The 27,368-nt window shown below is 41.5% G+C and overlaps 1 protein-coding gene across 2 annotated transcripts in view; it reads right to left on the bottom strand.

The window, feature by feature from the left end:
- The window catches only part of bmt2 (base methyltransferase of 25S rRNA 2 homolog), a 140,544-nt gene that overhangs the window by 18,974 nt on the left and 94,202 nt on the right, over positions 1-27,368 (bottom strand). For both annotated transcript variants that reach the window (XM_067999560.1, XM_067999561.1), the window contains exon 4: positions 19,661-19,775. In XM_067999560.1, coding sequence (XP_067855661.1) covers positions 19,661-19,775 — 115 coding nt within the window. The remainder of the gene's footprint in view (positions 1-19,660; positions 19,776-27,368) is intronic.

Genomic DNA, 27,368 nt, shown 5'->3' with positions numbered 1-27,368 from the left:
AGTGCTCCATGGCATCGCTAATGACGGACCAGCCAGTATGGCTCACAAATGAAATCTGGAAGAGTAGATCTGTCACTCGGGGGGGACTATGATTCTTTCTACTCAGCTCCAAATAACCTTGCTGGCCAACATTCTAATGGATAGGATGGAATTAACTGGACAAGCAGTGGGGAATTTCCCAGGGCTCCTTTCTGGTCAACTGCATGGTTTTAGCTGGTAAACTCCAAAAGTAACTTTGTGCATTCTTGGGGCCTTCTAGGTCTTAACTCTGCCAAACGCTTTCTGGATTTAACTAAGTGGAATGTGTCCCTGAAGGCAGAGTGTATGCACTATGTATCAGGTAAACAAAAATTCTATAAGTGTAGATTTCTCAGCTTGGTTTGGTGACTCTTAAACATTGTGACAGTTTCCAGACATGTCAGATACTGGCTAACCAAAAAAAACCAAGATCTTAGGTGTCTCCTTGTAACTTGTGGTGGAATATATCACTGCAGTTCAAATCTTGGATGATTTGATAGTAGGAATTTGCTTTTGTCACTGTCTTGCATAATACCCATCACAAGCTGGAATATGTTTGAAGGCATATGCATCTCAGGGTTCAAATTATGTTGATAACCTGGTCAAGTTTTACTCTTATGGTTTACATGTTACCCAAAACCTTCTGCATTACTGTCTACATGCTATCCTATAAACAAAATCAGATTCTTAATCTTTTTCTGTCCACAATTATAGTTTAAGGTCACATAAATTCAAAACACCAAATCCATTAACATTTTCAAGGAAGGGTACGATGTTAAGTTGATGGTCAGGCTTGAAAGGTAAATGCATAATCGCTGGGAATCAAGTGTCAAACCACGTGGGTCACTTGGCTATCCATAGGATAAGGTAGCAAAAGACTTCAATATCTGTTATAACTTAGAGTTGACATTTATAAAGAAACAGTGCTTTGAACAGAATAGTTCACTTCAGTGGCTCAGATCTCCCTTCATTTTGTGGCAGTATTCTGTCTGAACTTTACAGTTGTTTCTTAGAGTGATACTATGTTTGAACATGATAGGTGTGAAGATCTTGTGCTTCTTTGAAAATATGAACAATATTCTCTGCAACCAGTAACAAAAAGGCCAAACCTTTGCTCTGGCAACACCTGACAGTAATCTAGTTCATATCTTTTGGTTTTATTATTAAATTCTAACCTAAAAAATAATTTATCTGTACAAAGTAGCATGAGCAGAATGTACTACATCCCATTTATGCCTGGTATACAGTGCAGAGCCAATTTCAAAAACAGCAAAGCACATTCAATGCATTGCCTAACTGAACGTAAAACCACCCCATTTATTATTTTGATTGATCAGTTTGGCTGTGCATTACCCAGCAAGAGGGTGGGTACTTCAGTTTTCTTGTTTGCAATATTTGGGGGAAAAAGGCACTCTGTCGTTGATTAAAACCTGCAACCTCCTGATGCCTCAAGCTTTAGAGCTAGAGGTGGCCAGGGAGCAGACATCCTGTGCAGAACTCTCCTATTGTGACATTATGTACAGGATTGCTGCCAATAGCCCCCTGTTCCTGTTGAAGACATCACTGCAGTGCAGCTTTATGCTGTCACATCAGGGAGAGTTCTACACAAAATGTCTGCTCCCTGGCTGCCACAAAGCATTGGTTCTACAGCATAAAGCAGTGATGAGGGAGAACTATGGCACAGAAAACTCCCTTCATAGCTTTTAAAAATTATGATGCAATTAACATAAGAAAAGTCAAGCGTAAGAAAAGGCCTGATGGAAGCTCATCCCTTTCATATTCTAACTTACCCATTAATGCACTCAGCTCCTCAGCTCCATCCTTTAAGAAAATTTTGATGAGATCTAATCACTTTTAAAATCAACAATTTTTTTCCCCCTCAGTGTGCTATTTGTTCAGATCTACTTGGTGTTTATACATCACAGCCAACTGCACTCTGCTGTGATCCCATGGTGTCCACTATGTATTTATTATATTTGCTGGCAGCATATATAGTAGAAAGTAAATCTGCATCATAATTTTTTAAAAACTATTTCAGCAAAGTTTTAAGATAAACAGATCAAGTCTTAAAAAGGTCAGAATCCACAGTAATAAAAATGAGCAATTTCTAGTAACATTAGCATTCCTGCTCCTCCCGGCTCCACATTAAGGTAAGTATTTTTTTTAAACTTAGCTTTTCGGTGGTGACCTCCAGCGGTCCCTTCAAGGACCGTTAGTTAGGCCACATGTAGACCAGGTAATCCTGAGCGCAGCAGGCCCAATGCCTGCTCCGCTTAGGGCAAACAAATTTGTGAGATGGGTTCTTAAACAGGCATTAGGCCTCTTATTAGCATATTCAAGGTGCCAAACGCCTGTTTTAGGTGGCAACCAGGGATGCCGCTACAGCGCCCAAACCAATATGGCATCGGATACGTTTCCAACGCTGTTGAGTGTGGAAGATTGGCGCCCTAAACTGGACTTCTGTGCCCCCGTTTTCCGCCCGTTTTTAAAAAAAATCTGTGCAAAAATACTAGAATTGCTCTGCTTTCTGGATCAGAAAAATGGAGACAGATTAATTTGTTGTTTCTATAGTCAGCCTTTACTCTGTCCTAAACCTATTCATGCAAGATTTACTTTTGCTATAATATTGCAAACATTCAGCCTTTATAGCTCCTCAGTTCCAGACATTAATTCTCCTTATGAAAGATCAGAATTAAAGTGGTTCACCTACTGAAAATTGTAAGCAAGTCTTGTTAACATTTTGCCACTGAATTATTTCCATTTCTGATCATTTACAAAGATCAATTATGTTAGTGGTATATAAAGCATTACGGCATCGTCTTCAATTGAAATACATTAAGGTCCAACTGTTAAACAGTATCATACTTTAATGCACAAGACAACCTTTTCACCAATAACTGTCCTAACTGTTAAGTGCATCGTATATTGTGAAGCACATAAAATTGCTTAGAATGAACGTATTTAATATAAATTCACAATACAACTATGATTAGACTTTCAATTTATAGACACCAGGGCCTAAATTGCATATTGCAAGCTCTCACTAGGGCTAACAAATTTAACAATTCGGGTCCGAAATGGGCCCAGGAGCCTCATTTCAATACTGAAATGAGGCCTGTGCTCATTTCAGGCAGCGACCAGGGCCATCTAAAAAAAACGCCCATGAAGATCATCATGGTCCTCTGGCCTGCTAAATTGATTACTGCACCCATTTTGGGCCTATTAAATGGGCGCGACAATGTTAAATTTAGACACCACCTTAACATTTAGTGTACGTAACTGCACAAGAAGCATTTCATAGAATGGTAGAATAGTTACAACACAGGAGGCCACCATTCGGCCCATTGAACCCGTGCCAGCTCTTTGTAAGAGCAATCCAGTTAGTCCCATTCCCTCGTTCTTTCCCTGTAGCCCTGCAATTTTTTTCTCTTCAGGTATTTATCCAATTCCTTTTTGAAAGCCACGATTGAATCTGCATCCACCACCCTTTCAGGTAGAGCATTCCAGGTCATAACTACTCGCTGCGTGAAAAAGATTTTCCTCATGTCGCCTTCGGTTCTTTTGCCAATCACCTTAAATCTGTGTCCTCTGGTTCTTGACCCTTCCACCAATGGGAACAGTTTCTCTTGATTTACTTTATCTCAACCCTTCATGATTTTGAACACTTCTTTCAAATCTCCTCTTAATGTTCTCTGCTCTAAGGAGAACAAGCCCAGCTTCTCTAGTCTATCCACACAACTGAAGTCCCACATCCCTGGAACCATTCTAGTAAATCTTTTCTGCACCCTCTTTAAGGCCATCACATCCTTCCTAAAGTGCAGTGGCTAGAACTGGACACAATACTCCAGTTGTGGCCAAACCAGTGTTTCATAAAGATTCAATATAACTTCCTTGCTTTTGTACTCTATGCCTCTATTTATAAAGCCCAGGATCCCAAATGCTTTTTTAACCCCTTTCTCAACCTGTCCTGCCACCTTCAAAGGTTTGTGCTCATATACCCCCAGGTCTCTCTGTTCCTGCACCCCCTTTAGAATTGTACCATTTAGTTTATATTGCCTCTCCTCATTCTTCCTGCCAAAATATATCACTTTGCACTTCTCTGCATTAAATTTCATCTGCCATGTGTCTGCCCATTCCACCAGCCTGTCTTTAGCATCTTGAAGTTTATTACTATCTTCCTCACTGTTTACTTCCAATTATTGTCATCCGCAAATTTTGAAATTGTGCCCTGTACACCCAAATCCAAGTCATTTATATCAAAAAAAAAGCAGTGGTCCTGGTAAGACCCCTGGGGAACACCATTATACACCATCCTCCAGTCCAAAAAACCGTTCACCACTACTCCCTGTTTCCTGTCACTTAGCCTATTTCATATCCATACTGCTACTGCCCCTTTTATTCTATAGGCTTCAATTTTGCTGACAAGCCTACTATGTGGCATTTTATCAAATGCCTTTTGAAAGTCCATATACACAACATCAACTGCATTGCCCTCATCAACCCTCTCTGTTACCTCATCAAAAAACTCAATCAACTTAGTTAAACACGATTTGCCTTTAACAAATCCATGCTGGCTTTCCTTTATTAATCCACACTTGTCCAAGTGACTTAATTTTGTCCCGGATTATTGTTTCTAAAAGCTTTCCCACCACTGAGGTTAAACTGACTGGTCTGTAGTTGCTGGGTTTGTCCTTACACCCTTTTTTGAACAAGGGTGTAACATTTGCAATTCTCCATTCCTCTGGCACCCTCATACCTAAGGAGAATTGGAAGATTTTGGCCAGTACCTCTGCAATTTCCACCCTTACTTCCCTCAGCAACCTAGGAAGCATCCCATCTGGACTGGGTGACTTATCTACTTTAAGTACAGCCAGTCTTTCTAGTACCTCCTCTATCAATTTTTAGCCTGTCCAGTATCTCAGCTACCTCCTCTTTTACTGTGACTTTGGCAGCATCTTCTTCCTTGGTAAAGACAGATGCAAAGTACTCATTTAGTACCTCAGCCATGCCCTCTGCTTCCATGTATAGATCTCCTTTTTGGTTCCTAATCGGCCCCATCTCTCCCCTTACTCCCAGTTTACTATTTATATACCTATAGAAGACATATTTCATTGTATGCAGGACAAACGTAGGCATAATACTTGCTGCATTAGCTACCAGAATTTCTTTCTTCAGCAGGCATGGCTGTAATTTAATTTTCAACTCTCTCAAAGGACCTATCAAACATAATTTCTTGGTTGTAAACTAATGTTTCGCACTGGATCAAAGGTAAAAATTTTCATGTTACTGTATCTTCAGCTGATGCAAAGATTTTGTACTTCAGTACCATTTCTGGGGGCATGCTAAAGTTATAAAGGAACATTAAGAATATAGAAACATAGGAACAGGGATAGGCCATTCAGCCCCTCTAGCATGGTCTGCCATTCAATTAGAAATTAGATCATGGCTGATCTGTACTTCAACTCCATTCACTCACCTTTGCTCCATATCCTTTGATACTCTTACCTAACAAAAATCTATCAATCACCCAGCATTCACAGCCTTTTGGGGGAGCAAGTTCCAGGTTTCCACTACCCTTTGTTTGAAAAACGCCTCCTGATTTCGCTTCCAAATGGCCCAGCTCTAATTTTATTATGTCTTTTGTTCTGGATTCTCCCACTGGAGGTAATAGTTTCTCTGAATCTACCCTATCGAATCCCTTTATCGTTTTAAATATATCAATTAGATCACCTCTCACCATTCTAAACTCAAGGGAATACAATCCAAGATTCTGCAACCTGTCCTCATAATTTAGTCCTTTAAGCCTCGGTATGATTCTGGTGAATCTGCACTATACCCCCTCCGTGGCCAATATATCCTTCCTGAGGTTTGATGCCTTAAACTGAACGCAGCATTCCAGATGGGGTCTGACCAAGGCGCTGTACAACTGAAATATCATTTCCTCATTTCTGTTACCAACTCCCTTGAGATAAGGGCCAACATTTAAATTAATCTTTTTGATTAATTTTTTTTTACCTGTGCACTAGCTTTTAGTGATCTATGGACATGGCACCTAAATCCCTTTGCTTGTCTACAGTTGCTGGTCTCTCACCATTAAAAAAAAATCCGAATTGTCTTTCTCACATCCAAAATGGTTCACCCGACACTAAAGTCCATCTGCCACAGTTTTGCCCACTCACTTTGTCTATGTCCCTTTATAACTTCCTGCTCCCATCTACACAACTTACTGTGCCTTCTAACTTAGTGTTAACTGTAAACTTGATTATAAAACTCTATTCCTTCATCCAAATTATTAACATACATGGTGAAAAGATGAGCCTCCAATATAAATCCCTGGGAAATAACACTTGTCTGCTACCCACCAACCAATTACCAACCCATGTCACAAGGTTACCTCCAATTCCATGAGATCTAATTTTTCCTGATAATCTCTTGTGCAAAACCTTATCATAAGCCTTCTGGAAATCCATACAGACAGCATCCACAGACACTCCCCTATCCACATTGCTAGTGGCCATCTTATAAGATTCAACTAGATTAGTCAGACATTACCCACCCTTCACAAATCCGTGCTGACTCTCTTTCGTCAGCTCGTACTTGTCCAAGTGCTCAGTCACTCTGATAATAGATTCCAGCAACTTTCCCACAACTGATGGTCCGTAGTTACCTAATTTATCTCTCCTTCTCTTAAATAATGGAGTGACATTTGTAATTTTCCAATGCAAAGGCACAATTGGAAAATTATGACCAACACATCTGAAATTTCCTCGCCTGATTTCTTTTAATACTCTGGGGTACAAACCATCAGGTCCTGATGATTTATCTATTTTAAGTCCCATTATTTTCTCCATTACCATTATTTTACTTACATTAAATCCATTAAGTTCTTCGCCTCAACTTATGAAAACTATGAAAACAGATACAAAGTACTCATTTAACAAGTCTGCCATTTCCTTATTGTCCATTATAGTCTTGCCTGCATCGGACCTAAGTGGGCCCATATTCTCCTTTACCACTCTCTTTCTCTATATATTTATAAAAATCTTTGCTGTTAGCTTTGATATCCCTCTCAAGTTTTCATATTCCTTTTTTTGCACCTCATTACTTTCTTTGTACTCCTTTGTTGCTTTTTATAGCTCTCCCAGTCCATCGGATTTCTACTTTTCCTAGCATGTGTATAGGCCTTTTTCATTTAGCTTGATACTATCTCTTACCTCATTTGTTGACCATGGTTGCTTAAATACCCAAGTGCCCCCTTTGCCTTTTAGGAGTATATGCTGGTTTTGTATCATACCAAATACCTCTTTGAATACTTCCCACTGTTTGTAGGATTGTCTGTTGTTGCTGGGTAAATGCACAAACTTAAATTTTTAACATCCCTATTTGAACATTAGCTCATAGGTTCCAACATTTTTTGAAATGCCATTTTCTCACTCTCCACTACATGTTAGCTCCACCTTTTAGCAGCCTACCCCTACCTTGTCTATCTTACTATTAATGTGCCTATAAGCAGCCCTTTTATTGCCAATTATTTATGTTTTTTGCTGATTTGCTCTCAAAGCTTTTCAAATTTCTTTCTGTAACTTTCCCAAGAACTTTAAAGGAGGCCATTTGGTCCATTCTGCCTGCACCAGCTCTCAAACAGCTATCCCTTTAGTCATATTACCCTATTCTCCCCATGCTCTTTTATAGAATATCTGAAGAAAAAAAATGGAAAGTGACTGGAATTTAAAGCCGCCAAGGACAATTTGAAATTAATCTTAATCAAAACAGATATCTAATGCCATTTAAATCAATCAGGTTCTAAATTGAAATAGTTTTGAGGCAAGAGAAAAAAGTCAGCACGGTAAGACTGAAGCCGTCGTCTTCAGCCTCCGCCACAAACTCCGTGCCCTAGCCACCGATTCCATCCCCCTCCTTGGCCACTGTCTCAGGCTGAACCAAACTGTTCGCAACCTCAGCGTCCTATGTGACCATAAGCTGTGCTTCTGACCCCATATCCTCTCCATTACAAAGACCGCCTACTTCCATCTCCATAACATCGCCCATCTCCGCCCTGCCTCAGAGATCAAAAATTTTCCAATGATTGCAGAAAGTGCATACAGCTTGAAATATAGAAAAATGGCTCCGAAATCTGTCATTTGCCAAAGTTCAACAAAATAAAAACGACCTGGTGATTGTGTCAGTGTTCTTTTTAAAATCACTGAATATTGAACAAAAATATCTTCATGAGTTGTTCTGTTTTTGGGTGTGCTCTCTGGCTAAATTTATCCAATTCCAGTTGAAAGGACAGCAGAAATGTGGTATAGAGACCAGGTATTTGTACAGGGTTCTGATATGTGCGCTAATATTTTAAACTTTTAGTACATGCAATAAAATTACTGTTTAATATTAAACACTAAATATACCACATATATCCATTTTCACCAGTGATGCAATAGAAATTTTTTCATTCGTGAGAAAGAACTATGACTCACTAGGTCCAGTCAAAATTGTCTGCTGCAAGCCAGAACTCAACAGACCAAGCAAGATATTCAGCCTTTATGGATGTTTAGCTTCAGGTAGAACCTTAAAATAGTCCCTCATATTGAAGCCACTGACAACCTTTTAAGTGGAATTTTCCCCCCTAAAAATTATTATAGGCTCTGAAGTGAGGCCATGTTTCCATGTCTCTGCACTGAAAAGTCATATTTTTCATTTAGCATTGGACCTTAGCAGCCCCCAGCCCCCCTTCCTCTCCCTGAAAACAGTAAATGGCAGGTTAGGAGCCAAAGCCAAGTAACAAAATATCATGGTGATAGAGAATTATTAGCTGTCACTGGGACTGATAGAGATGTGTAATAATAAAGCTAATTGTTGCTAGACTAGATGTTAGGCTATTGCGCAATATGGCGCCGGGGGCAGCAGTGGGAGAAACCACCATCAGCAGACAAGCTGTGTATGTGCAGATTCTCTTGCTTTGGCAAAAGTCTGTTGTAAAACCCAGGAGACCAACCACAGCATTGCAACTCAGATCACTTGATGTCGGTAAGCCAATGGTATGTGAACTGTATAGGGAATACTGTATTCAAAACTTTTCTTTTGTTCGTTCGTTGATGATTGCCACCATGACTGAAGTACTGTAATAAAGTTCACCTGAAGTTACCACTGGACTCAGAACCTTTTTTATGAGGTCTTTCAATTTGGCGTAGTCGGCAGGATCGCTGAAGGAATAAAAGATTAAGCCCTGGACACCGGACCTACATCGGCCTATGGAGGTAAGGACTCCTCTTTTAAAAAATGGGAGCAGTGGTTATGATCGGTTGACCACGTTTGTCTTTCCTCCACGCGATTCCGAATCTCTCCGGTTGGTAGACGGCTCGAGGTCCTATATAGAGCTCTAAATTCGGCGGTATTATTTAACCAATTACCGACCCGGCTGAAATGCCCACGACTCGAGACCCCAGTAAAGAAATCGGTACTATGGTAGAAGATAAGAGCAAAGAATTGCCTACAACTGTTAAAGGCGGGCGGGCCCCACCTACGGTTTCAGAAGGCGAAATTCTCCGACAGTTGAAAGAATATATAGAGCAAAAATTTGACTTACCCAAAACCTTTACAGAGATCGAACAAAAATGCGCTACCTCCAAGGGACAGTGGTCCTTGGAAGATATAAAAAGGGCCTGGGGAAAAACGACCCATATGAAGGATAAAAAACAAACCCGCTGGTCCCTAGCAGTCATGGGCCAGATCCGACAGCGAAGTGAAATTATGATGCACTCCCAACATAGCCGTGATTTGACCAATGCAAAAGAACAAAAAGATGCGATTTATGAACAGTTGAAAAAGGAAAAAGTTAAATCGGAAAAGTTAGAAACTGAAAATAAGGAGCTGCAAACTGAAATTAAGGAATTGAAAAAACAGTTGCATGAAAAACTGGTAGCACAGTCAGAAGAATCCAAAGGAAAATGTGTCGGGTCCTGGCTGGGGTATCCCAGTCTAAATCAGATAGACAAAGAACAAAGAAAAACGCAGAGGCGCGAAGCTGGTTTAGAGACAGATTCAGAGTCCTTTAGTGACTCTAGTGGAGAAAGTTGTACTGATGAGGAGCCTCCTCAGGCGCGGCTCGCCCCACTGAAGAAAAAGCGAGTTAAGATTAAATCTGAAGAAAAGACGGGCGAGAACGGTACAAAGACAAAAACGAATCAATACGCCCAACATCAGTATCACGACCCGGCGGACCCAGAAAAAATTGATAAGTGGTCGAAAGAACTGCCACACCCCAAGAAAGGGGGATGAAGACATGGGAACAGCTGGAACGTCTAAAAGGCATTTACCATCTCCACCCATGGGATGGGGTCCAAATTCTGACCGTGATGGTACCCAGAAGGGAGGGAAAGAAACTGGATAAGAAGGTGGGAAATGCCCTTGGCGACGACGAACAAAACTTGCCGCCAGATGGGATGCGATCAAACATTGGTTACAGGTATTCAGCCCTGCAAAAACGGATTGGGGAAAGATTACAGCCTGTCAGCAAAAAGGGACGGAAGAAGTGCTAGAGTACGACGAACGATTTAAAACTGTCTGGTTGGAATACTCGGGAATGAACACTGAGGGTGGACATGAGGGAATAGATGATAGCAACCTTGGACCCTTGAGGGCTGCCTTTGTCGCCGGTCTAAAACTGGAATTGTCAAAGATGCTGAAAATTACTCCACCGGAGTGGGAGGGCCCAGGAACAAAGTACGCAGTGATAGTAGATAAGTGCAACCAACTTGACAGGGACATGGGAGCTAAAGTCCGAACCCTGCAGGCGACGGATCGAAGACCCAAGGATCTAGTCAAGGATGTACTGGGGTTGGGAAGGAAACCTGGAAAGTGCCACTACTGTGGAAAGGAAGGGCACTGCACCAAAACGTGCAGGGCAAAACAAAAAGGGAAAGGACGGAGGGCATACCATCCAAATTGGAAGCCCCGCCCATCATCAGATGATGACGACCTCTTGCAGATATTTAAGCAGCTCACACGAGCAACAAGAGGAGTTACTCAAAGTACCTGTGGTAAAAAACTAGAAGAGCCCGCCCTCGCTCTCTCAGCGCCCCTCCTGGCATTGATACAACAGAGAGGAGACGGGATATATATAACCATGAGGGTGGGCGATCAGGATATAGACTGTCTCCTGGATACGGGAGCAGAATCAACATGTTTACCTCTATGCTACGGAAAATCTTTATCCCTGGATGGAAGGACACGAACAGCCCGTGGGGCTGGGGGTCACGGTTTGGTAATCAGAAGAACTCGACCTATGCTCATTGGACTTAGTCCACACGAACTAACTACATCGGTCTGGATAGGCCCGGTGGACCAAGCCCTTTTGGGAATGGATGTTCTGACTCAACTGGATTCCTCGTTGCATTTTAAGGATGGTCGGGTGACATGGTCTATTTGACTTTTGAAGAAAGAGGAGTGGAAAGAACACCCAATATGGGCCAAAGATAAGAACGATTGTGGCCTACTCCAGATGGAACCCGCCTCATTTACCGGGATCACTCCCCCGTGTACTAAACAATACCCCATTAATCCCACCTCCATTGCAGGAATCTTACTAGTCATCCAAAAACTGGAAGAGCGAGGGGTGCTGATCAAAACCCATAGGTCGTCCAACAGCCCGGTATGGCCAGTACGGAAACCCAACGGCACATGGCGCCTAACTGTTGATTATAGAAAAGCCAACCAGTGTATGGATCAGAAGGCCCCGTTGGTCGCGGATCCCTCCACCATTTTTAATGCCCTCACATCGGAGCATAAATGCTTCTCGGTTATAGATATGGCCAACGGATTATGGTCGGTGCCATTGGCACCTGAGGTCCGACCATGGTTTGCCATTACCGTCCAACAGCAACAGTATACCTGGACCCGGCTACCACAGGGTTTTCACAACAGCCCTACGGTATATCACATGGCCTTACAAAGCCATTTGCGAGAATTACCTACCATGCCCTCCATGGTTATCCAGTACGTGGATGATATTCTGTTAGCCTCCAACACGGAAGAACAGCACGAACAGGACCTACGTACCATGCTGGATCACCTTCACCTGAAAGGACATAAGGTCAGCATCGACAAAGCACAAATAGCCCAAGATGAGGTTGTGTACCTGGGGCAAAAGATTTCGAAAGGAAAGAGAGAACTTACCCAGGACAGGACCACAGCCATTCGGGCTGCCAAACAGCCCACTACTATCCAAGAACTCAGGTCCTTTTTGGGTTTGTGCAACTTTAACAGAAATTGGATCGACTCCTACACACAGCTTGCTCAGCCATTGAATGACCTCTTAAAGGGGAAGCGGACATCAAAGGAAGCCATCGCCCTCACGAAAGAACAGCAAGAGGCCTTCGCGAATTTGAAAACGGCCTTGTGTTTGGCACCGGCTCTGGGGATCCCCGACGGTGGTAAGAAGGATACATAACAGCTATACTGACACAAGAACATGGGGATCAGCAAAGGCCTATTGGCCATTATTCGGCAAAACTGGATGCGGTAGCCCTTGGATGGGGAAGTTGCCTAAGGGCTATGGAAGCTACATGTCGAGCGGTAATGACCACTGCAAGCCTAGTCCTCGACCAAAAGCTGATTGTCAAGTGTTCCCACACCGTGCACGCCTTGCTGTCTATGAATAGTGTCTCTCAGGTGACAGCAGCTAGATGGATCCGATGCACAGCAGTCTTGGAAGCTCCTAACCTCCATATCGTCCGGGCCAGCCCGGTTAGTCCCGCAACTATGCTCCCGCTGCGTGAGGAGCAAAAGGGAGGAGAATATGGAGAAGGGCATGACTGTGTGGAGATTTTAAAAGAAACAGAAGCAGCAGCATTAGCAGCAGAAGAACCTTTGCACAATACGAACCTCATCCTTTTTACAGATGGTTCTTCCTTTGTTGACAACGGCACCAGAAAAGCAGGATGGGCCGTTACAACCTTACATGAGGTCATAACAAAAGGCTGCCTACCCTCAGGAACGTCAGCCCAACAGGCTGAGTTGCAAGCCCTGTCGGAAGCATGTCGGGTAGCGGAAGGACAAACAGCTAATATCCACACGGACTCACGCTACGCTTTTGGAGTCGCTCACGACTTTGGTCAATTATGGCGGAAAAGAGGATTTCTCACGGCAGCAGGAACACCTATTCGAAATGGAAAAGAAGTCCGAGATTTACTAGAAACCACACAGTTACCCCAGGAAGTATCTATCTTGAAATGTAAAGCCCATACAAAAGAAGATACCACAGAAGCTCAAGGAAACGCCCTAGCTGATCAGGCAGCCAAAGAAGCGGCTTTACAATCCCCAGAAGAACCACCACAGATGTGCAAACTAGCAGCACTCAGTCTGACACAGGACCTACGGACAATGCAAGGTGATTGCTCTAAAGAGGAAAATGGACATGGATGGAGGCAGGAATTAAGCTATGTGAAGACGGCGTCTGGAGACAAAGAGATACCGACAAGCCAGTCGCGCCACAGGCACTGATGCCCTTTTTAGCCCAACAGATCCACTCATGGGGACACCTGGCCCCACAACAGATGACAGCCAGGTTTCAGAAAAGTTGGTGGGGTCGGGGATTCAAAAAAACATGCCCAGCTGGTAGCAGACCGCTGTGTGGTCTGTCAGAAAAATAATCCCGGACCCATCACAATAATGCCCCAACTGAAGCCCCCTGCCCCTGCCGGACCATTCCAGCATTTGCAGGTGGACTATATATCTCTCCCTCCATGTCAAGGATACACCAACGTTTTAGTCATTGTCGACAGATTCTCCAGATGGGTAGAAGCTGTCCCAACCAGAAGAGCCACGGCTAATCATACTGCTAAGGTCTTGTGCAAAGATTATATTCCCCGATGGGGAGTCCCGACCAGCAATGACTCTGACCAGGGAACCCACTTCACAGGTGCGGTCTGCCAAGAAGTCGGTAGGTTACTAGGCATTACTTGGGATTTACACTGTCCTCATCACCCACAATCATCAGGACAAGTGGAGCGAATGAATCGAACTCCGAAACAACGACTTGCCAAATATCACCAGGATGGAACACCATGGCCCCAGGCACTACCAATAGTCCTGTGCAGTATTAGGGCAACTCCAAATAGGACCACGGGTCTGAGTCCATTCGAAATCATAACAGGGAGACCCATGTCGCTGCCAGGAACCATTGATTTGCGAAAAGCTGATTGTCACTTAATGAGTGACGCTTTATTAGAATACTGTCGGAATCTAACAAATGCTATTAGTTCTGCTTCCCGACAGGTATCGGCAGCTTGGGGAGATCCACCAGAAGGAGGTACGACATTATCCCAGGAGTTTGGGTTTACGTGAAGAAGATACATAAAGAACCTTTGGGAGCTAAGTGGGAAGGACCTTACGACTCGTTGCTAACCACTCAAGCAGCTGTTAAAGTCCAAGGGAAGAAAGCTTGGATCCATGCATCTCACGTTAAGCGAGCCTCCAGTGATTAAGTTTGTTTAAAGGCGGGGTGCCTAATTATTTTGCAATTGTGTTTGAGACTGGCTGGTTGCCACAATGATTAAATATATTGTGTTCTTGTCTGCATGTATTCTAGGCATCTGCCTACTTTTAACCAGTCGACCCTCCACGCCTCAGGAGAATAATCAAATAACTAGGGAATTACATGCAAATACCTTTCTGTATATGTTACACACTTATGCCAAGGGGAATAATGTTTCTAGTTGTTGGGTATGTGCTCACATACCCAGACATTCTAGAGGAGGCATCCCCTTGAGGCCCATCCCATTTATGGGACCGCAAAGCTGGCAAGGGAGTCCATTAACATGGCATCCGTCCTAGAAAAGGTGGCCAATGATACCTCTGAAGCACTGGGTAAGATTAGTGCGGAAATGGTAGCAATCCGCACAGTAGCCCTACAGAACAGAATGGTCCTCGACTACCTTCTGGCTGAACAGGAAGGCACTTGTGCCCTAATAGGAGCCGAATGTTGTACCTACATCCCAGATAGCTCCGAAGAGATCACTAATCTGGCACAGCATATCTGAAAGGAGGTAGAAAAGCTTGAACAGCCTCCACCTTGTGGGGTTGGGCGACGGGATGGCTAGGCTCATTAGGAACCTCATTGGTGCAAGGTCTAATTTTATTCTTTGTAATTATTTTCCTTTTATATTGCTTGTATATGTTGATTAAATGCTGTTGCAACCAGGCGGCTGTAGCCGCTGCCCTGCAGGTGAGACGCTTTGCAGGTTCCCACAAACCATTTCTACATCGCACAGGGGCATGTAATGTTTGAGGGAAAATTGTCTATGAAGTGATGTTGCGAAGCTATAAGGGGGGGGGGGGGGGGACGGACTCCTTGGATTAAATTGGAATGATGAGGTTAATTAACCTATTAAAACCAGACTTTCATTGTGGCCACGGTGAAATTCTGGTTGGTGTAAATTTGTGTGGAGCTACTGGTCCGGACATGTGGCGAAACACAGCAACAATTAAGGGAACATGTGTGGAGTTAGTTTGTAGTGATGTCTGATGTTTTAACTCTTGTGATTCTGTATTAGGGAGAATCAAAGGGGGGGACTGATAGAGAATTATTAGCTGTCACTGGGACTGGTAGAGATGTGTAATAATAAAGCTAACTGTTGCTAGACTAGATGTTAGGCTATTGCGCAATATGGCGCCAGGGGGCAGCAGTGGGAGAAACCACCATCAGCAGACAAGCTGTGTATGTGCAGATTCTCTTGCTTCGGCAAAAGTCTGTTGTAAAACCCAGGGGACCAACCACAGCATTACAACTCAGATCACCTGATGTCGGTAAGCCAATGGTATGTGAACTGTATAGGGAATACTGTATTCAAAACTTTTCTTTTGTTTGTTCGTTGATGATTGCCACCATGAAGTACTGTAATAAAGTTCACCTGAAGTTACCACCGGACTCAGAACCTTTTTTATGAGGTCTTACACATGGCTTAGATACATAGTGCAAATGGCAGGGAAACCTGGCAGGGAAACCATTACACAGCGAGGTAAAACAGAATATCAAATCACCTGAAAACAAAACATACACTGGGGGGAGTGGAGGGGGTAAATTTCAGGCAAAAATGCTCAAGGATAAAGTCATAATAAGATCCTATCCTGGAGTATTTCTTTAAGCATATCTTTAAATTAATTCTGATAACACTGCAGCCAACTATTATTAGTTCTAATTTTTGCACAGGTGAAACAATATTATGCACTGAAAAAATTACTAATCATTCCCAGGGGGGAAAAATCTCATGTCTTGGAATAGCAGGAGTTTGTGTGTTTAAAAATCGTTTTAGCTCATTGAAGTTATACCAGTGAGTCTTCATATCCAATAACATGATCAATGTGTTTTGACAGAACTTGTTCTGTAACAAATGCACAAGAGAGATTGGTTATGGAGAAGTTGTGGATGGTACTCAGTATTGGCCGCAACAGAATTAATAATGAAACATTTAATGATTTTTGCCATAAATATTATGTTTAAACTCAAATGTGCAGAAGTAGCACATTGCTAGATCTATGAATTTTCTGAAAATACACACCATTATTGTGCAATTTTATACCATACACACATACTAAATTTATCCAGGAGAGGTGGTACAATGATGATCCAAACCCATAACACCCAAACTGTGGGCCTTTAGTTTACAGATTTGATGCTTCCTGGGTTAGCTGTTTATGGTAGAACTGCCTGTTGCAGCAATTCTACTCCACCATCAGGAGTGTTTAAGATTCACTGTCTTGGCCTTGCATCAGCAGAGAGATCCTAGGCTGCAGGTTCCCACCCACCTGCAGCTGGTTATTTTCCCCAGTGATAAACACTACCACGCTGATCTGTGCAGTGGATTCTAATGACCTTGGCTCCACCAAATTGAAGGCATGCTACCTTAAAATGTATACTATTAACTTGCAATTTGAATTCTTACCTCATGTCTTTCCATACCAATGTCTTTCTGGTTTTGAGTGCTGCGAATTTATTATATATGAAAAATTATTCCTCAATTTATATGAATTGTTAACTCTGAACGCTATTTCAATAGAAAGGAATTGTATTAGTCAGTAGCTACAGTACTTTTAAACTAATTTTTTTTAATTGAGAAACAGGCAAAAATCAATAGTGCAAAGTTGAAGTGTAGGAGAGGCGGCCAACTAAATTGGGAAGCAGCAATAAAAAAAGAGCCACGTGACCCTCATAAGGCTGTCATGAGTAAAAAGCTTCACAGGGGTTTTGTTCCAATCACTTTTCCTCCCTGGAAGATGATGGACCACACTCGAGATGTGTGGAGGATAACTGAAGTAAATAGAAAGACCATGCTGAAAGCAAGGAATAGAAATTATTTATCTTCCACACACTTCAGGATTATACCAACCTAGTGCAAAAATTCAAGCTGGGCGACTCATGATTTATGGTTTGCCTCAAGGACATCGTGTTTTTTTTGGACAATTTTTTCCAAACAGTAGGCTTTACAAAAGTTTGGAAATTCTTCCCTGTGGTTCTCTCACAGATCAATTATAAGGTTAGGACAGAGTTGAGTCCAGGACATTCTGATCTGTACATCTTGGTTAGGATCACTCTTTTGAAATGGGCTCCTGAGGTGCCATGGCCTGGGCGGATAGGTGTCTGATTTTCCCAACCTCTCAGTCTATATGGTAACATAACAAAGTGTCTTTCTACCATCAATTTAGAAATATGCTGCTCAGAAAAGTTTTTACTGAGGTTTTATCAGCAGAAGAAATTGATAGTTTCCTAGAATTACAAAAATTCTCAGCCCTGTAGGAGCACCAGGGATCTGAATATGAAGATTTTTAAGCTCAACTTTGGAGAGACAAAGTGAGGGGTGGAATTTCTGCAGTTTTGGGGAGACCTCAAATATGTTGGATCTATAGGAACCTGAGGCTTAGTTTCATGATGTGCTGAGACAAGAGGTAGGGCTATAGTAAAACTATGAAATTTAAAGTCATGTGATGATAAAAACTTAACGGACCGTACGTAAGTTTAAGAATGAGAGTAGGGTGCTGTATGGTGGTTTTCTGCTGAAGTAAAGAGTCCATTCTCATGGGCCCCCCTCATGAATATCAGTATCAGGGAATAATTTCATATCGTTTTACCAAAATGCTGACTAACTGAATAGTGGAATTTGGGTCGAGAGATTGGTTGAGCAGATTATAAATACAGTAAGGTTGCAGAGATACTTACGCTTAAAGCACCAAATTGAATTCTTTCAATAGCTCAGTTCATAAAGCCAATGTGTAACCAAGATGTACAGATCAGAATATCCTAGGCTCAACTCCGGGTCTGTCCTGAGTTAATCAATTTCAGCCAGGGTGGCAGTCAGGTACTACATTTAGTATCAGTGCCCATGGGATAGGGAGGGGCAAATGTCCATGTGCTGACATGAGTTGAGGACTGGTTTGGATTGGCTTTGATGCCCTCACATTCAAATAGCCTGCTGATACTTGCTACCTGGACTCACACATGGGTGAGGTATAGATGGCTGCTGATGATCGTGAACTGTACCCAAACAACGGTCAGTACCTTCAGGACAGAAAAGAGAAAACTGATGAAAAAACGTAGAGCTAATCTGTTCAACTTTTCACAGAAAATCTTCCATTTTGAAGGCTATCTGTTTGGCTTTGGGTTTTTAAAAAAAATTCCAGAGGGTAAGATTAGCCATCCATGTCATAACTTACTCCTTACAAGAGTTACAGCATCAAACGCTTTGAAAGGCAGGGTGGCAGACACGTGCCTTTCTGAGAAATGGATCTGACCTGGAAGGAGGTGCTAGAAGATGGTCAATGCCCAGTCATAGGGATGTTTGAGAAACATGCGTTTCTCTGCAATCTTCTGCCAAATTATCAGGATCATTCTTTGGGGTACAGACTTTACACTTACATGTGTTAAATTCAATCTTCCACCCCTCTGCTCACTGACCTAGCCTTTTCTTATCTCTTTGGATTATTGCACATTAATTAATTAGCATCATTGGCCATTGCACCCAATTTGGTGTCATCCACAAATTTAAACATCTTGGATAATATTCTATCCTCCAAGTGATATCTAAAAATTATAAACAACACGACCCCAACACTAACCTGTGTGGAACTCCACTGTCAGCTGGTTTCCACTTGGAAAATTATCCACACACTGTCATTCTTTGCTGCCTACCTTCTAGCCATGCATCAATCTAGCTTAATACTTCACCATCTATCCCATGGACAAACTAGTTGTGAATTAGCTGGTTATATGGGACAGTGTCAAATACCTTTCTGAAATCCAGCTAGATAACATCCAGTGCCTTATCCCTATCAATCAGATCGGAAACCTCTTCAGAAAAATTCAGCCAGTTGGTCAAACACAATCCCTACCTTCTGAACACATGCGAGCTCTCTCTAATCAGATCATGTTCTTCCAAATGGTTGCTTATGTCTAATTAAAGTTAATTTACAAAATTAAAGTTAGTATGAAGTCTATTTTACAAAAGTTTGTACTGCCATAGATGTACCATGATTGCAATGTGAACTTTCCCTAGCATGGACTATGTAGAGGAATACCGATTCACACAAAGTGCATATGTAGCTTAGAGTTGCATAGAAGATACTATGTAAATGTATTGATGAGATAACATACCTCTACAGCGGGCACAATGTCAATGCCAACTGCTAGAAATTCATCAAACTTCAAAAATGGGTTAAAGCAGCTTCCAACATCCAGCAGTCTGATCTTTCCTGAAAAACATACTAACCTGGAAAACAAAATAGACAATGTCAAATGATTAAAGCCATTAAGGTTTCATTTCATAATTTTGTAGCATACATCAAGTTACACAAAATAACTGATGGATGGGTCATCACATAGAAAGCACAACTTTAAACATAACAAAAATAAGTATGCTTATTAAATACTATATTAAAAAAAATCCTTTCCTTGCCCCTGCTGATTTGGAAGTAAAAATTCATGCTGGAGTACAGCTCCACACATGCCGGTAGACGTCCGGTTCCTTGCTACAGTACATGTTTCTTTGTGTGTGATGCCAGCCAGTGACAATTGTTTAACTGTCTGACCATGGGGCCTTCACAGTCGAGCACAACCCTGTCCTCATTATACATCTATAAATGTGCAATCTCAAGCAAGGGACATTGGATAGCAATCAGTGTGGGAACCCTGGTTTGATTTTTGGCCTTCCCAGCTTATGGACATTGAGGTCAGTTATAGCACTTCCATCACCACCTCAGCTAACACAGCACAAGGAAGGGATTGACTTCTTGGTCTGTGTGGTTACAGAGCCATTGGGGTAGGCAAAAATACAAATAACTAAAGCTTTGCTCCAAAACACACATTAAATTCTAATGTTGCCATTCACGGGGATAGACCATGAGGCTTAAAACTCAGACTTGCAGAAAACATATGTAGATTTTCCTGTTATGGCACTTGGGCATATTTAATCACTTGGACCCAGCACATAGAGAAACATCAAGTTGGGAAGATCACACACCGGGAACAGAGCCCATCTAATTTACCCATCCATTTAAATTAATGGATGGAAAATCCGACGGGCTCCATTATCAGTGTGCAATCCTCCCCAACCAATTTAACTTTATGTGCTGCACGCAGGTCAGCCAATACACTCAAGTGCAATAGCAGGTCAAATCCTGCTCACCCTCACTAGTCCTCACTGATTTACTTTGGCTCCTCATCCTAGACTTTAAATCCCATCATGGCCTCGCCCCATCCCATCTCTCCAATCTCCTCCAGAACTCTGTTCCTCCTACTCCAGCCTCTTGTACATTTCCCCCTCCCTTTGCTATGCTACTAATGGCAGCAGAGCCTTCAGACATTTAGGTCCTTCTATCTCGAATTTCCTCTCAAAACCTCTACTATTTTCTCCTCCTAAAACCCTCCTCAAAACCTTTAGTTTCAACCAAGCTTTTGGTCACCCCTGTTAATCGCTCCTTTTCCAGCTTGGTGTCACTTTTTCCACATGCCTTTTGGTGAAGTGCCATGGGAAGTTTTTAAACAAATTGTTGTTTCAGCTAATCATTTTGAGAGAGGCAACTTCAAGTAACTGCTACTGTTATATTCTGAGGAGCCTTAAATTTAAGTACATAGCAGTTGTGAAATAATGGAGTATTCTGTGATCCAAGGCTCTTCAAATTTGACTCGAGAGTGTTGGCATCGTGGTTATGAAAAAGCTTTCACTTCCTTACAGAATTAAATACGTATTTTTAATATCTATATTTGGGTACTTCAAGGAGTGACAGAATTTAAAGAATAGTCTGAAAGTATAAGGCTCCCTCCTGAATGTTAAACCATGATAAGGTTTTTAAGAGGATGTTCCATTCATGTAACTAATAGGACAAAGTACTGCGAAGTAACCTCTTCGCTCCACCATTGGCGGCCATGCCTTCAGTTGCCTAGGCCCTAAGTTCTGGAATTCCCTCCCTAAACCTCTCTACCTCTCCTCCTCTAAGTCGCCCTTTAAAACCCACCTTTTTGACCAAGCTTTTGGTCACCTGTCATGATAACCCCTTGTGTGGCTCAGTGTCATATTTTGTTTGATAATCGCTCCTGTGAAGTGCTTTGGGACGTTTTACTACATTAAAAGGTGCTATATAAATGCATATTGTTGTTGTTCATTGTCAACAGATGTCAACCCAGTGTACATTACAAACGGTAAGCAGACAGAATATACATGCATGCCTAGTGGCACAAATGCATACTGCACAAACAAAAGCAATTACTAATCTCCCCCAAAAAGATTTGTATAACATAGAAAATTTTATTTCATGGAATTTACAGCACAGAAACAGGCCATTCGGCCCAACAGGTCCATGCCGGTGTTTATCCTCCACACGAGCCTCCTCCCTCCCTACTTCATCTAACCCTATCAGGGTTCCCTTCTATTCCTTTCTCCCTCATGTGTTTATCTAGCTTCTCTTTAAATGCATCTATACTAGTCGCCTCAACTACTCCATGTGGTAGTGAGTTCCACATTCTAACCACTTTCTGGGTAAAGAATTATACCCAGTTTCTCCTGAATGTCCTATTGCATTTATTAGTAACTATCTTATATTTATGGCCCCTAGTTCTGGTCTCCCCCGCAAGTGGAAACATCTTCTCTACATCTATCCTATCAAACCAAATCTTGAAGACCTCTATCAGATCACCCCTCAGTCTTCTCTTTTCTAGAGAAAAGAGTCCCAACTTGTTCAGTCTTTCCTGACGATTATAACCTCAGTTCTGGTGCTTTTTTTGTAAAAAAGACTGCATAACAGCAGTCAACAGTACAACAAGGCAAAAAAAAAGTGTATGAAACTAATCCGCAGCAAGACAGTCTGAAAGAGACCATCTTTAGTGCCCAGACTCTCAGATTCATTTCAGCTTTTCGATCTCCAAACAGTGGTCTATTTTACACAAAAGGCTGGACATGCAGGTGGAAAAAAGAGCTTACTTTTACCTTACTAGGTCTTAGATTCAATGGTATTAAAGGTCCTTTGTTCAAACAGATAATGACTTCTGTATCTCAGTATTGCATCGCTCATATTTCTTCATTGCTACATGGATTATTATGTCGAATCTGGAGAGCTGCTCTGCATTGCAACTATCCTAGCAGATGCAATTAAGTGTAAGGTGATAAGACTTGATCAAAGAGAAGATAATGCGGAATATGTATTCATTGGGAACATACTGGAGGTATCAGAGCAGAAGATAGATCTCAGATTATTAATGTGCGGACCACAAACACCAATACTCCAGTGTTTTCAGGTGGTAAAAAAAGCAAATAGCATCCTGGAAAAGGTTCAGTGGAGGGCTACAAGATTAATATCAGAACATAATAAGACTGAGCTATGAAAAGTGTTAGTATACATCATAAGAACATAAGAAATAGGAGCAGGAGTAGGCCAATCGGCCCCTCGAGCCTGCTCCGCCATTCAATAAGATCATGGCTGATCTGATCCTAACCTCAAATCTAAATTCATGTCCAATTTCCTGCCCGCTCCCCGTAACTTCTAATTCCTTTTACTTCCAGGAAACTGTCTATTTCTGTTTTAAATTTATTTAATGATGTAGCTTCCACAGCTTCCTGGGGCAGCATAGGACTTCACTCTCCTGAAAGTAGGAGATTAAGGAAGCATGATAATTATTATGAAGGGAGTTGGATAAGTTGGAAACAGGTATGTTTTTTCACCATATACAGAATTCCAGAATTGGGAGCACAGATTCAAAAGAAGTAAAACTAAGGTATTCAGGCAATTCGGACAGAATTTCTTTAGCAAAAGATTGATTAATATAGGAGAAAAATATGCCAGTAGTTGAACAGGAAACTTAAAGTGGTTTCACATTTGAAATTAGACAAGCCTGGCATCTGAAGGGATTCATTTTTCTTCAGTTTTATGAATAAAACATAACTCACAGGAAAGAAAAGGAATAATAGGATGAGCAAGCTAGATTGACCAATGGTATTTTCTTGGTGGAAACACATCGCTGTGTTATGCTGGTTTTAAATGGCTGAAGATTATAGGAAGAAAGGCTGAGATTGGTGAGGAGTTTCACAGTTTTGATTTCCAGGGAAAGAATGAATTGGATTGAGAGACTATGCAATGAAACAGAATTTCAACACAATGGGGAATGATAGAGAAGGAAGAATATACAAGATAGCAGATTTGGAGCTTACAAGGAACAAAAAAGGAAATTTCTGAGGAGCATAGACTAAAGTAGTATCAATAAGATTGAGAAAGACTAGAAACATTGCAACATAGAGAAATAAAGGATATAGGTGAAGGAGGATTTGCCTAACAAAGAACAAATCTTTTTTTGTATCCTGTCCAACAGTGCAAGAGGAGTGCTAGAAGAGTTTCCCCCAATATGGAAGCAGTATTCAACTCTTGGAGAGCCTTGAGGTTTATAGAGAATTACACAGAATGTACAGCACAGAAACAGGCTATTCAGCCCAACAGGTCCATGCCAGTGTTTATGCTCCACACGAGCCTCCTCCCTCCCTACTTCATCTAACCCTATTAGCATATCCTTCTATTCCTTTCTCCGTCATGTGTTTACCTAGCTTCTCCTTTAATGCATCTATGCTAGTTGCCTCAACTATTCCTTATGGTAGTGAGTTCCATATTCTAACCACTCTCTGGGTAAAGAAGTTTCTCCTGAATTCACTATTGGATTTATTAGTGACTATCTTATATTTATGGCCCCTAGTTCTGGTCTCCCCGCAAGTGGAAATATCTTCTCTATGTCTACCCTATCAAACCCTTTCATAATCTTAAAGACCTCTATCTGGTCACCCCTCAGTCTTCTCTTTTCTAGAGAAAAGAGCCCCAGCCTGCTCAATCTTTCCTGATAAGTATAACCTCTTAGTTCTAGTATCATCCTAGTGAATCTTTTTTGCACCATCTCCAGTGCCTCTGTATCCCTTTTATATTATGGAAACCAGAACTGTTCACAGTTCACCAGGTTTAAGAGGTGTTTAAGGTGGGGGTGGGGGGTGGGAAGTGTTCTGATGAAAAAGAAAATCAAGCTTCTTGGAGGTGGTTTTAGCAATGGTGGAACTCAATTTGAGGTTATGAGGCCAAGAAATTTGATAAATTAAGAAGGACTAAGGGTGGAACCATCAAAGGTAACAGGCATAGTTGTTGACCGGGAAAGACCGGAACAAAAGGTGTCTTTGAAATGATTAAAGAGCACAAATCTTATTGCACATTTTCTTGCTATATAGGTACATGTTTAATAAACTAGAAACAGACCTCATTGCATATCTGAACCTCAAGCATATTTTAACTTCTTGACTATATTTCTCCTAGTCGTGTATTTTATCTCATCACCCAAGGAATAAGGAAAATAACTTTGAAATGAGAAGATACAAGGAAATGAACAGTACAAATATATACTGTAGAAAAATGAAGACCATCCTAGAAGCAGCCAAGTGGTTATGTATCCAGCCCTGGTCTAGGTAGCATAAACTTTGAATATTGTTATCTACCACTTCCAAGACTTGAATGGTTGCATTTGCCTCTGGTCATTGATGTGAACGATGAAGTCAGTCTGAATGTAAAACAGGGAAACCCTTTTTACCACATTGGTGACCAAAGTTGTATATAGCCAAAAGAATCTGTGTTGGTAGAACTGGCAAAATTTTGCTACCAGCAAATTCCAAGAAATATCATCCTGAGGTTCAGATGCAATAAATTCAAAACAGTTTAAAAATATTAATTTAGCAACTGTTGCAAGGATTATGTTTTGTTCATGCGTGAATAAAGATGCTTTATTGATGTAATCAAATGTCAAATTTGGACAAGAAAATTAGGGATGGAATTAAGAATAAATTAAATTTCAGCAAGCTGACTGCAAACATTGCTTTCCCATTTGAGTCAAAATTTACACTGACAATTTTTTATGCACAAGATACAACTTCTGATGCATTTAACATTTACCTTTAGTCTAAGATGACTGAAGTCATTTCATGTACAACAAATGAATGCAGAAAGTCGGTCATAACTAAAAATATTAATAAAGTTACATAGGCAACTTGTATACTGAACAGTTAGTCCAATATTCTAATTTAGCTGAAATATAGAAACTAAGACAAAGTCAAATAAATGAGTCTGGGACTGAAAAAAAATACCAAAATCCAAGGGCCGGAACTACCAAAATCCTAGAGCTTGCATTGCCCTTTAATTCAGCCCTATTAATAATTGTGTCATTTGTTTTGCAAACTCACTCATGTCCAACTTTACAGCAATCCAAATGTAAGGATGAAGAGGCTAAATAAGTAACATTTTATATAACTTTATAACTGTGTATCTGGAGGGTTTTTGTAAGCAATTTAGTGCTATACTGAGCTGGATTTTGCTCTGAGTGGCAAATGAATGGCACCAGCCGTTCGTTAGACTTGCATTTGTCCACAGACTTTCTATGGGCTTTTGCATGGCAAGTTACTGTAAATTAGAGATCCAAAAAACAGGGTAGCCCCTACAGGACATCTGGGATCTATGTGATCAGGGCAAGAACCAGTGCATCTCCTTAACCGATCAGATTAAAGAATCGTTAGAGCAGCGCAGAGTCTGAACCAGGAAATGTCAGAATAGTGAATTCGATGTCAAATCAAGTACAGAAAGCGAAATAAAGAGAGGGAAAGATTGGATTAAAAGAGAGAGATAAAAGAGACAAAGAAAAAGTTAAAAAATTACATTTAAAAAAAAATCTCATACAATAAGTAAAAGCTGAAGGAATGAGACTCCACACTTGTAAAAGTTCATTTTCAGTGCCAGAGAGGTGGTTTGGCAGTAATTAAGACTTCTATACCGTTAAAAGGGTACTTACACTGGAATGGACAAGCCCTAACTTTTGTTGGCAAGCTTAGTCCATATCGAAGAGGTAAGTTTTTTTTATTCGTTCACGGGATGTGGGCGTCGCTGGCAAGGCCGGCATTTATTGCCCATCCCTAATTGCCCTTGAGAAGGTGGTGGTGAGCTGCCTTCTTGCGAGATTTTTTTACAACTGAGTGGCTTGCTAGGCCATTTCAACCTTGAATATACTCAAAGGCTGAGCATCCACAGCTCTCTGGGATAGAGAATTCCAAAGATTCACAACCCTCTGAGTGAAGAAATTTCTCCTCATCTTGGTGCTAAATGGCTGACCCCTTATCCTGAGACTATGCCTGCTAGTTCTAGACTCCAGCCAGGGGAATTAAGAATCAACCACATTGCTGTGGGTCTGGAGTCACATATAGGCCAGACCGGGTAAGGGCGGCAGGCTTCCTTCCCTAAAGGACATTAGTGAACCAGATGGGTTTTTACGACAATCCGGTAGTTTCATGGCCATCATTACTGATACTAGTATTTTAATTCCAGATTTTTTATTTATTTAATTAATTGAATTTAAATTCGCCAGCTGCCGTGGCGGGATTTGAACTCATGACTCTGGATTTTAGTCCAGGCCTCTGGATTACTAGCCCAGTAACATAACCACTATGCTACCGTACCCTTCATTCCGTTCAATACATTTAAATGGTGAGCTAGACGGTGAATTGCCGTTTTCACGCAGCTTTGAGAGGTGCAGGGCATCTCGGTCTGCTACTTCCTGATTTCCTTGTTTAACTGTGCATGTGCGGTTGCCGGAAGTTGCTGTTTGATTTGCACATAAATAACGGTGAGCGCTGTTATTTTTGTTACAGCAAAATCCGGCCCATTATTTCAGCAACAAGCGTTTTGTCCAAGGCAACAGGGTATTGCCCTTTGTCTCAATGGCAGGAGCTAAGGAAAATCCATTTTGGGGAAATCTTTTTGGTTGGTAATAGAGACCAATTCACAAATCTGAAATCAACCTTGAC

Source organism: Heptranchias perlo, chromosome 18 (genome assembly GCF_035084215.1).
Source record: "Heptranchias perlo isolate sHepPer1 chromosome 18, sHepPer1.hap1, whole genome shotgun sequence".
In the NCBI taxonomy this organism is placed as follows: domain Eukaryota; kingdom Metazoa; phylum Chordata; class Chondrichthyes; order Hexanchiformes; family Hexanchidae; genus Heptranchias; species Heptranchias perlo.
This window is presented reverse-complemented; position numbering and strand designations above follow the sequence as displayed.